Source organism: Vigna umbellata, chromosome 5 (assembly GCF_029865625.1).
Source record: "Vigna umbellata cultivar VRB3 chromosome 5, Vumbellata_1.0, whole genome shotgun sequence".
Classification (NCBI taxonomy): Eukaryota; Viridiplantae; Streptophyta; class Magnoliopsida; order Fabales; family Fabaceae; genus Vigna; species Vigna umbellata.
Window position 1 is genome coordinate 60588333 of NC_142169.1, and position 11601 is coordinate 60599933.

An 11601-nucleotide genomic window follows, 5' to 3' on the forward strand; every position below is an offset into this window, starting at 1 on the left:
TCACCAAATAGAAACCCCCGTTAATAATCCTCATTATTATTTAGCTCCCTTCGTTTTTCACCATTTTCACCATTAACTAACTCAACTCATTATACCATCGGCACAAACCAATCAACCCTCCACGGCGGCGAGGCGACCACCCTCTTTCAAGGTTGCCTCCGCCGATCACCACCACCACCATAACCACCCACACATCCTTCCTTACACACCCATCAATTCTTCCTCTTGAACAAATAAATAAAGCGCCACCCTTTTGCCTATAAAATATTATATAGAGATAGATATATATATACATATACATATAGATACTTTCAGGCATTGATAGGTGTAAATATACACACTGAATCGATCGAGTATATACACAAAAAGTATACATGGGAGAAGTGGAGCAACGTGTGCAGATGCAGGAGGTAGATGCGAAGTTGCAGCAGCACATTACGTTTGCAGAAGATGCGTTGAAGAAAAGGAAGCGTTTTTTATCGAAGCAGTTATCGCTGTGTGAGGCGCCGCGAGACATTGCATGGGAGAGGAAGAAGAAGCAAGAGGGGAAGACGAGACCGAGAACAAGGAGGAACAGTTTTCACCACTGCGACGACGTCACCGACGAGGACCTTCACGAGCTCAAAGGCTGCATAGAATTAGGGTTCGGTTTCAACGAGGAAGACGGCCAGACACTGTGCGACACCTTGCCTGCTCTCGATCTCTACTTCGCCGTCAACCGCCAGATGTCACCGGTCTCCACCCCTAACGCCCGCGCCTCTTCTTCCTTTGGCAGCTCCATCAACGCTACACCACCACCATCTGACTCTGATTCTTGGAAGATTTGTAACCCAGGTCAGTTTTTCACTTTCTTTTTCCATCTTACTGTTCATAATACTAATCCTCATCACTTTCGAATCATATGCATGTATGCAGGGGACGACCCTGAACATGTAAAGACGAAGTTAAGGCATTGGGCTCAGGCTGTAGCTTGTTCTGTAATGCAGTTTCATTGAAGTGTGGAATTTTTGTACAGAGGAAGATATATGTTATAGATAGCAAGAAGGCGAAAAGCAGAATCTGAAATCTCAATAAAGAACACAACTATCGTTCTGCTTTCGTTTCTGGACACTTCAAAAACAACCAAAACACAAAACAAAAGTGTGTTGCTTTCTGTCGGGGTTTTTGTTTGGAGCTAAAAATGGTTGGACTAAATTAAATACCCCTTTCTTTTCCTTTTTACGTTTTTATAGATATGTTTTTCGTATGTCTCTCCGAGGTCTATCCATGTATACAGTTTTGAGCCACTGGTAAATACTACGGCGTATAGGAATTTGCGTTTCTTTACCATGATTCAAATAAAATGTAATTGCATCTAAGATTCGCCTTTAATACCATCAAATTCTTCTTCCAATTTACTCTATGCATGTATGCATGCACCAACTTTTGAAATACGAGCTATTACAGCGCAAATTCAACTTCTATTTAGCTTGTATTTGGAACATACTATATTATATATTATGTTACTTCCTAAATCCAACTTGCTAAGTATAAAAGAAATAAAGGATAAAATGAAAGACTAATTCTTTTAAAATCGTTGTCTTTTCTGAGTATATTCCACTCATACAGTATATGTTAGGAATAGTGCTTAACATCCCTAATTATATAATCTTATTTAATGCTATAGGCGTTTTCTAATTTCTTTAATTAGTATAATAATCACGGTTAAGGTTGCTAATATGGAAAATACAAACTGTTATAAAAAAGTTGTAAAAAAAAACATTTTCTTAAATTCAAATGCCTTGAACGACTACCCATACAACTCAAAAAAACAAAAAAAAAGTTTTTTTAACAGTCTTTTTTTGACAACTTTTTTTATTAAACCTAGTATATTAGTATTATATTCTTTGATTTTAAAATATGTGTTATCGTTTACTTTTATAATCTTTTAAAAGACATATATAAAAAAGAATGATGTAAGTTAAGAGAGATTTCATAACAAATTTCAGATAATGAACTGATGACAAACTCCTAAGTAAGGGACTAACTAGAAGAGTAATAATAAGAATTTAAAAAGATTAGATTTCATCGGAGTTGAATAGGCTCAAATTGACGTTCATTTGGGCTAAAAAAATATATATGAAGACTTAATTTAAGATTTTTTTTGTAAATACTAAAATAGTAATATTTGAGTCTTGTATAATGAACAGAGTATGATAGGATTTTTAATTTGAGTCTTATTGGGCCTAAAAGGAGATGGGCCTAAATTCGGGCCAAGGTGTGTGCCTAAAATTAGGTTTCTTAAATCTAAAGGAGTGAAAACTTGTCTTGCAAGTGTCTACTTGTGCACATAGAGCACAAACATGTGATTACTTAGGTGGAAAGTCACACCTCAAGCATGCACAATTTTTTGCTCCAAAATTCAAATTTTTGCTCTCATTTCTTAGACATTTTTAGGGTTTATTGGCCTATAAATGAAGGCATTTACCTCTTGTATTTTAAGCTTGAGTTTAGTAAAGAAATGTTGTTGAAATTGAGTTGCTTGAGCTCTCCCTATACAAGTCCTCTCTTCTAGACTACTCTAGGCTTTCTTCCTTAAGAGTTGACCTCATATTTTCTTAGAAAATTCACAATCATCCATACTATCTAAGTTTTTGCAACCTCATTCATCCACAGAGTCACTCATCCTTACGGTTTTATTTGGAAAAACGAAGAAAACTTCAAAAAATGATATAAGATATCAAGAAAAATTGAAAGAAAAGCCAACATAAGTGAAAAAAAAAATTGCTTAGTAAAATCAAGAAGAGAGACATAATTGACACAACATGAATGGATCTAAAGCATTTCACAATTTATTAATTTTCTTTTCTTTTATTTTTATTTAATAACTATGAAAAAAAATGAAACATATAAATAATTTGTTCAAATGTAAAAGAGGTAACAAAGTATCGTTACAATTAAAAAACTTTTAGAATGTTGTAAATAGGATCACCGCTTTTGTTCTTTGATGATAATTACAATTTGAATCACCATTTTTGTTGATTTATTAATTTTTGTTTTACTCTTGATAATCTAGCTTTTACAATTTACATTTTCAATTTGACCATTTTAATTCATCTTGATCTTTTTTATTTCTCTTTATTACAATTTAATCTCCATAAGTTATTTCACCTTTGTATATAAATACATAAAATACGAACATTAAATAAATGCATGAATTATTTTATTGAAATTTACGTTAAAAGAGAATTTACTAAACTGAATATACTTGTGAAGTTAAACCACAATATAAACAATTTACACGTTAATTTTATCTTAACTATGAAATCTTAAATTAAATATATTTGAATTTAGATTAAAAACCAAAAATTAACTAATCCAATTAATAAAAAATCCAAGTCAAATTGATTTGATTAATAAAATTTTATCAAACCTAAATTCTTCATAAGCACACCTAGCTAGTAAATATAAACAAAAATATATATATAGTTTTTTCCTAATTGATAAGTTTTTCATTTTTTATTACTGTTTAGACACTTAAGCATAGATAAAAGGACAATTTATTTTAAAGATCAATTTGTAGCTAGATTTTTGTGAACTATACGTTAAATAGGTTTGTTTGATTCGATTACCCAATGTAAAATATTAGTAATATCTTTTCTTTTATTGAATTAATATATTATTAATTCTTCCTTGATTTAAGACATACATTTTATTATTTTAAAAATTTTCAAAAAATAATTTTATGACTAAAGCATATTTTTACACTTTTCAGTATCTTAAAAGGTTTAAATATTACATTTCTCTATAATCTAATTTCAAAATATACAGTTGTTTCCTTCGATAGTAAAAATAAACCACACTTTTTTCACCACTTTCATTTGCATTTTCTCTAAAATAAATATAATTTCTATGAAATATTTTTTTTATCAGTAAACTAATCGCTACCATAGTATTTATTTTGGTCATGAATATTTTAAGAAACTTATTTATTTTAACAAATGTGTTACTAAATTATTTTAATATTATAATATATATTTCTTTGTTCATTAATTAGCCTTTCCATGGAGCCTTATTTCTAGTCTTCTACATAATACTAAATCAAATTTAGTTACACATTTGTGACTTAGAAAACATTTATTTAGTTTCCCACAAAGAGAAGAAACAAACATTGGTGTGTGGATATCAGGAGAATCAACGTTAAAATATTAAACGAATTACGAGTAACTTATAGTAAATGCAAAATCAAAGCGTATGCATGCATGCATGCATTTCCTGGTTTCAGTGTGTAATAATAATGAGAGTGTGAACAAAACCAGTAGTCCAGAAATTGTAGGGGAATAAAACAATAACATGGGATGCTAAATATAGCTTATACGATGATGTTTCAAATTCAAACCACACGCTGTAAGCAATTCAATTCATTCGATTACGATTCTTGCTCCCCACCTCCCATACATAAAGTATGAAAAGGAAGAAATTTTTTTTTCCCAAGTTGTCATAATACAAGAAAGAGAGAAATCAGTATACTTCATCATCTCATCCTCCTCCTTCTCCTCCACCTTCTTGCCTGGTTTGGAACCTCCAACCAGGTGAGTTTTTGATTGCTTGAATCTCCAAGGAGGTAGGAAGAATGCGTTAATTTGAAAGCATTTCCATCACCTTAATTAGCAAGAACAAAATCAGAAGCAGCCACTTTGTTCCTTTTGGCGTGCAGGAAAAAATTATCCATACATACCTTCGTCTTATAATCATAAACTTTTTCCTGTACTGCCAGAACGTGTTCTATCTGGATTTTTCTTTCTCCTTATCCTTCTTCAAGTATGCATTTCGGTGAAAAAGGTCCCTTGTTTCTTGTTTGTGTTCTTGTTTTGTTGAAAGGCATTCGTGGTGCATGGAATGAGGAGCCAGGGTCTTTGATCTTGGGTTGCGGATTGGATGAAGGAGCTGAAGATGCTGACGGAAGAAGATGGAGTTCTGATAAAAAGTTCTTGGGGACAGAAGGTGATTCAATCACATCCAAAGCCTCTTTCCAAGACCCTTCTCTTACGTCTGAGATTCCATACATGTCAGCACGCATTATAAAATCTGAGACAACATACAAATTCCCCGTTAAACCTGACAAGCGTTATTGGCTCAGGCTCCATTTTTACCCCTCTATTTATGCCAGTTTTGATACCTATAACTCATATTTCTCCGTGGATGCAAATGGGGTTACCCTCCTCACCAATTTCAGCGCCTCAGTGACTTGTGAGGCCCTATCACTAGCTTACATTGATAGAGAGTATTCCCTTGCTCCTTTGAATTCAGATACCTTGACTCTCACTTTCAGGCCTTCTGATAAATACAACGGTGCATTCGCTTTTGTTAATGGCATTCAGCTTATCCAAATGCCCGATTTGTTTGATTCTGCAACAATGATAGGGTTTGATGGCCAAACCATAGATATGACAAACTTGAATTTTCAGACCATGTTTAGATTAAATGTTGGGGGGCAGTTCATATCTCCAGTCCAAGATTCTGGACTCACAAGGATGTGGTATGATGATACACCTTATATTTATGGGGCAGCCACTGGTGTGACGAACAAAGCAGAGAAGAATGTGACAATCAACTATCAGGGCATGCCAGAGTATATTGCTCCTGTTGATGTCTACTCCACATCTAGATCAATGGGGGGAGATAAAGATCTCACCATGGGCTACAATCTCACTTGGATGTTCCATGTTGATACTGATTCCATGTACCTTGTAAGGTTGCATTTCTGTGATTACTACTTCTCCAAGATCAATGAGATTGTGTTCAAAATCTTTGTGAACAACCAAACAGCACAAGATCTAGCCGATGTGATTGGGTGGACAGGAGGCGTAGGAGTGCCAACTTATAAGGACTACGTGATAAATGTTGAAGGTGGAAAGAGTAATGAGTTGCTGTGGCTCGCACTGCACCCCGACCCTGAGACAAAGCCTGAGTTCTACGATGCCATACTCAATGGAGTAGAGATATTCAAGATCAACGAGAAAGACTTATCTGCTCCCAATCCTCTGATTTCAGACATGCTCCTCAAACAGCACCAGGAGGAGGAAGCGGGTTTCTTCGTCCACAAAACAAGTCATCATTCTGTTATCGGTGGAGCTGCAGGAGGTGCTGCTGGTCTTGCTTTTATGGCTGTGTTATGTGTTGCTGTGTACAACAAGAAGAAGAAAGAACCAGGGTCAGAGGGTCAAACTGGCTGGCTTCCCATGTATTCGAACTCAAGCTGTAGCAAATCCAGCAAGTCTGGAAAGAGCGTGTGCAGTTCCACCTTATCTGCCATGTCTCAAGGTCTTTGCCGCTATTTCTCCTTGCAAGAGATAACGCAAGCAACCAAGAATTTTGATGAGTCTAACGTCATTGGGGTTGGTGGGTTTGGAAAGGTTTACAAGGGTGTCATTGATAATGGAGTGAAGGTGGCAATCAAGAGGTCCAACCCACAGTCAGAACAAGGAGTTAATGAATTCCAAACGGAAATTGAGATGCTTTCCAAGCTGAGACACAAGCATTTGGTGTCCTTGATTGGTTTCTGCGAGGAACATAATGAGATGTGCTTGGTTTATGACTACATGGCTCTTGGCACCATGAGGGAGCATCTTTACAAGGGCAACAAACCTATCTCTACTCTGTCATGGAAGCAAAGGTTGGAGATTTGCATTGGAGCTGCAAAAGGGCTTCACTACCTTCACACCGGGGCGAAGTACACCATCATTCACAGAGATGTCAAAACAACAAACATTCTCTTGGATGAAAACTGGAATGCCAAGGTTTCAGATTTTGGCTTGTCAAAAACTGGTCCAAATATGAACAATGGTCATGTTAGCACTGTGGTGAAGGGTAGTTTTGGCTACTTGGACCCTGAATACTTCAGGAGGCAACAGTTGACTGAAAAATCTGATGTTTACTCATTTGGGGTTGTTCTGTTTGAAGCCCTGTGTGCCAGGCCTGTTCTCAATCCTAACCTTCCAAAGGAACAGGTTAGTCTTGCTGAATGGGCATTGATTTGCAAGAAAAAAGGAACTCTGGAGGATATCATTGATCCTAGTATCAAGGGAAAAATCAATCCAGAAAGCTTGAAGAAGTTTGTAGACACGGCTGAGAAGTGTTTGTCCGATCATGGAGCTGCTCGTCCCTCCATGAATGATCTATTGTGGAATCTTGAATTTGCTCTCAATTTGCAAGAAAATGTCAATGATGCGGGTGGTTCAACTCATTCTGCCCCTGCTGAGAAAAGTGAGTTCGAAGATATAATCTTGAGAGAAAACGACATAGCACGCCACTATAGAAACCTGAGCCTTGGAAGTGATATTGACATTACCAACGATTTGAAAGACAATGAGCAAGACTTCTCACAACTTGTCAGTCCACAAGGCCGATGAGAAGTAGTGTGATCCGTGTATACATATTCTTGTGTTGCTGTAGAGGAAACAATTTCGAGCATTCATAGAATTCAAGCAGACCAAACCGGTTATCCTGAAGTATTCGTGGGGCTTCTACTTTCTACTCTTTCCTCCCCGCTATCATGATTCTTTTTATATTTATCAACATGAATTATTTTATACCCTTGTTGTCACCTTGTACGGACAAGCACTCGAATTACTTGTTGCCTGTCATATATTATTGAGACTCTGATTCTTTACTAGCATTGTACAAAACCACACCTATCCTTTTCTAGCCTTTCATCACTATTTTGTTTTTGTTTGTCAAATTCGAGTTTATTTTATAGTGCGTAAGAAAATGCTGCCCAAAATATAGAAAGAGATGGTGGTAGAAATGTAAACTGTACTGTTCTTAATTTTGAAGGCTAAAGTTGCAGTCAATATACTGTTCCAACTATTCAAATTCTGGTTTTCTTAAACCTGCATTTAAAAAGATAAAAAGATTATATTTCTGTCCGATATGAGAAAGGGATTTACAATCATTCAGGGACAGTTTTATTCTTTCCATTAAAATAACAATTTCACTATCTCTTTCTTCAGAAGAGATGTAGAAACTACAATTCTGTTTCGTTTCATATCATCATGTGGCTGTTGAGGGAGATCAGGACCCCCAAAGGAGAGATCTAATTTCCAGTCTTATCTCCCAGTTCGAACCAGCGATGCTATCTGGGGTATTCCTTTGCATGGATATATGAAATGAATTTTCTGTTACCAGAAGAGAGAGACCTTCACGAGCACAGTGGACTACTTGGTAAGTTCGTAGGCTTGGCCTTCATTCATCTTTTCTTCTGATCCCAAACCAGGGAATTGTCCAATATCATGACCTTCCAGTGGTTGAAACTCATGATTTAAACCAACAGCGAACTCCTCAGGGTTAGTTCCGGGGCTTTGGAAATAGTCTGCAATCTGCGTAAAAAGGATCCAACCCAATTTCAAATGAAATAAAAAATTAAGCACTTCACTGTAGAGTAAAACTGAATTACTTAAGATGTCTATTTAACATTAAAAAATGTGAACGCAAATGAAAATATTGACTTGTCAAAGTGAAAGTGGTATGTATGTATGTACATGGTTCGCTAGAGCAATTCCACTTAAGACAGCTGCCTCTATATTAGAACCCAGCAGCCAATCACCACATATCCCAGCCCTTCCAAAGGGATCAAAGATGCAAGGAACTCCAGGTGTATTAGTTGGAAGAGCTGCACCCCTGCAAATCTCAGAATAACATAATTTTCAATAAATTAAATTTACAAGCAATTTTCAAGAGCAACCGATATGATATTTTAGATGCTTGGAGAGTATTAGATATTATATCCCACCTAGTTTGTTGAGTATTGACTCGTGGTTTAGAATATCACAGAAGCAATGCTATTGAGGGTGCACACATGGTGTTTGTTTGTTTAAACTAACTTTAGAAAATAAAGCGTTTTTTAATGAAATAATCACTTCATGCATAGACGACACATGCAAAATAAACAGCTTAAAAATCCTAACGACCTACCTCCTAACTCGGCCAAGACTATGAAAGGACATTTCAAACCAACCAACATAGTACTTCCAAGATATGATCATTACCATAGTTGAAGCCTGGTATACGAAGGTTTTGGAAGGGACCCTTTTGATAGTCCAAGGGCAGATTCAACACCCTCTAGCATTCCAGCCTTTACCTTTGCCGCTGTAGCAGAAGGGATGTTTTCCTGAAAATACAGGTTGGTGCAAAACCCTAATTATTGCAGGCTATACATATTCATAAAGATATCCCAGTGAGTGCATGACAAGAAAAAGGATATAAGTAATCAAATCCCTTTCAAATTTCAAGTGTAATTTTAGGTAGGATAATGAACGATATACATCTTCAATATTCCTCTCCCATTCCCCACTCTCAAAACAAATAAAAAATACTGAATGTAAGCTAAAACCAATCTAACACTTGTAATCCTAATTCTTGGTACATGATTTTGAAATTTCCACCACCTACCTGTGGAACCTTATTCTGTTTTCCATAAGCAGCAGTGCTCAGAAATGTCCAACAGTGAGGACCACCGCTCTGGGAAATCAGTAGTTTCTTCGTATTATTGGCCATCCATGACAGTGAATCAACTCCTCTCACAAAAGCTCCTTCAAAAGGAACTTCTGTGCTTCCTGAAAAAGGGAGAGGGTCCTCAAAAGCTGCTAGAAGGGCCCATATTGAACTCAACTCCAACCTCTTAACACATAATTAGGTAATACAACAGAAACAAGAAGCATGAGATGCATAACAATAAATGAACTGTTCTATCAAATCAAATGAATGGAAGGGGCATAACATGGACCAACCTTCATTTGTTTCGCAATTAATGGTAATCCTGATGTCATAAGCAAGCGATTGGCACATTTTCCTGTTGACAGACATAGTTGCAATGAGCAGAGAAAAACTGTACAAATTTTCAGCTAATTATACAATTTTAGAAAAGCAATCCGACTAAATGAAGTTCATATTGGAATCAGTTAATTATTCGAAAAGCAATTCGATTGAAGTTCATATTGAAATCAGTTATGCAAGGAAGCATAGCTAAGACAAATTATGGTCAACGTGGAAATATCAAGTTACCATTGTGTGCGATAACAATGGAATCGAACTTGCCACAAGGCTTGCCATTTTCACTCAAGTGCCAGGACCCATTAAACGGCTCCAATTTACTGATCCAGCATGGCCTCACCACATTAACCAAGCGAGCCTGCACAATTCACAGCAGGTAGTAACAGCGGCAAAAAAACTGGAATAGCAATCACTAACTTATGCCTTCTTTAGATAAATAAGTACGTTGGGAGAGAAAAGGTAGATTGAAAAATAAATTAAAGTCTATTTGGATAAACCTCATATATACTCTTCAAAGAATAGGAACTATATACATTTCTTTGAGAAAATCTCACTACTTTAAAAATCGACATTAACTTATTTAGCTTTCCTTTCCTATTTTCTGTTATTACAAGTGTGTTTACCTGTAAGTTTATCCAAAAAAGTTATAATTTTTTCCGCAAGTTAAAACTTAACGTAAATTAACTCATGAAAACTCTCTCATCAAACTACTCATGAGATAATTTTAACTTTTAAGAAAAAACTAATTTGACTTCATATTTTCTTCTCTTATTTAGAGTTGTAATCAATGATATTTAAGGAGTAATGCAATGAACCTGAGACAGTAAAGAATCAGCAAGGAATCGCATTCCATTGGTGGCTACGTATCTCCGAGGAGAGGGTACAAACGGAACAAATCCACCACCATTGTGAAGCTCTCCAACGGTACCATGCCACTCACGCACCAAACCCCTCTCCATCCAACCGTTGACGATTTCAGCAAAGCGAGAATCGTTCACAGTAAAGAACTGAGCCGCATGATCAAATTTTAACGGATGAGGATCGACGACTCTGGTTCCCAATCTTCCTCCAAGACCGTGAATACCCTAAAACAAAGTCCTTTAGCTTTGGCATAACCAAATGGTGAAGTGAATTAGGATTAAGGAGAGAAGAGACTGACGGTATCGAACACGGTGGAGCGAACGCCGCGTGCCTCGAGGAAGAGAGCGCAGATAAGGCCGGAGATGCCGCCGCCGATGACGGCAACGAGGGGGTCGTCGGAGATAGGAGCGGTGAAAGTGACTTGTTCTTGACTGAAGGATTTCTTCAGAATAGACTTTCTAGAAGTTCCGTACGACGATTTCCTACGGGTTTTGGGGGAAGGACGTTTTTGCCCCTCCATCGTCACCGTGCCACCGCTTCCACCACACACACGTGTGGAGGGCCGCCACGAGGCAAGGGGTAATACGTTCAAGCTCTTCACTGTACTCACACAAACCATGCTTCCGAGGACCCAAGCTAACACCAAAAGCCTCTCTTTACTTTATTTTCGGATATTTCAAAATTAAACCAAACTGCATTTTGGATAAAGTTTAAATTTGATAAAAAAAATAAAAATAATAATCACTCATTTTTATTTTTGAAATATTCAAATATATTTCGTTCTCTTCTCTGCTTTTCATTTTTCTTCCATTCCAAAACACGGTAAACCCATCTATGGCAGCAATCCGGTTTATCCATAATTTCGACCGGAAACAAAATCATCCGCAAGTCGTAAAATTTTACATGTTTATGAAAGTTTCTCCTTATATA

The 11601-nt window shown here is 36.6% G+C and overlaps 2 protein-coding genes and 1 pseudogene across 2 annotated transcripts; 2 read left to right on the forward strand and 1 right to left on the reverse strand.

Annotated features, from left to right (window-relative positions):
• Nucleotides 1-86: 86 nt before the first annotated feature.
• On the forward strand, nt 87-1289 carry LOC124833252 (uncharacterized). Its single transcript, XM_047307674.2, has 2 exons — nt 87-834; nt 916-1289. Exons 1-2 carry the CDS (start codon nt 375-377, stop codon nt 993-995), a joined length of 540 nt encoding a protein of 179 aa, XP_047163630.1. The 5' UTR covers nt 87-374; the 3' UTR covers nt 996-1289.
• Nucleotides 1290-4331: 3042 nt separating this feature from the next.
• Nucleotides 4332-7740, forward strand: LOC124833254 (receptor-like protein kinase ANXUR1 pseudogene; annotated as a pseudogene).
• Nucleotides 7741-7876: 136 nt separating this feature from the next.
• LOC124833255 (FAD/NAD(P)-binding oxidoreductase family protein) lies at nt 7877-11355 on the reverse strand. The gene is made up of 8 exons (XM_047307679.2): nt 10970-11355; nt 10626-10895; nt 10042-10168; nt 9768-9829; nt 9430-9657; nt 9027-9148; nt 8520-8658; nt 7877-8357 (listed from the first exon to the last, which is right to left on the reverse strand). The coding sequence occupies exons 1-8, from the start codon at nt 11288-11290 to the stop codon at nt 8196-8198; spliced, it is 1431 nt and encodes a 476-aa protein (XP_047163635.2). The 5' UTR covers nt 11291-11355; the 3' UTR covers nt 7877-8195.
• Nucleotides 11356-11601: the final 246 nt, after the last annotated feature.

Bases quoted from the DNA above. Each gene is read 5' to 3' on its own strand.
- LOC124833252 (XM_047307674.2), top strand. From the start codon at position 375: ATGGGAGAAGTGGAGCAACGTGTGCAGATGCAGGAGGTAGATGCGAAG. The intron at 835-915 runs GTCAGTTTTTCA...GCATGTATGCAG, and splicing joins TTGGAAGATTTGTAACCCAG to GGGACGACCCTGAACATGTA.
- LOC124833255 (XM_047307679.2), bottom strand. From the start codon at position 11,290: ATGGTTTGTGTGAGTACAGTGAAGAGCTTGAACGTATTACCCCTTGCC. The intron at 9,830-10,041 runs GTAACTTGATAT...GTCTGTCAACAG, and splicing joins CATTGTTATCGCACACAATG to GAAAATGTGCCAATCGCTTG. The intron at 8,659-9,026 runs GTAATGATCATA...TGAGATTTGCAG, and splicing joins TATACCAGGCTTCAACTATG to GGGTGCAGCTCTTCCAACTA.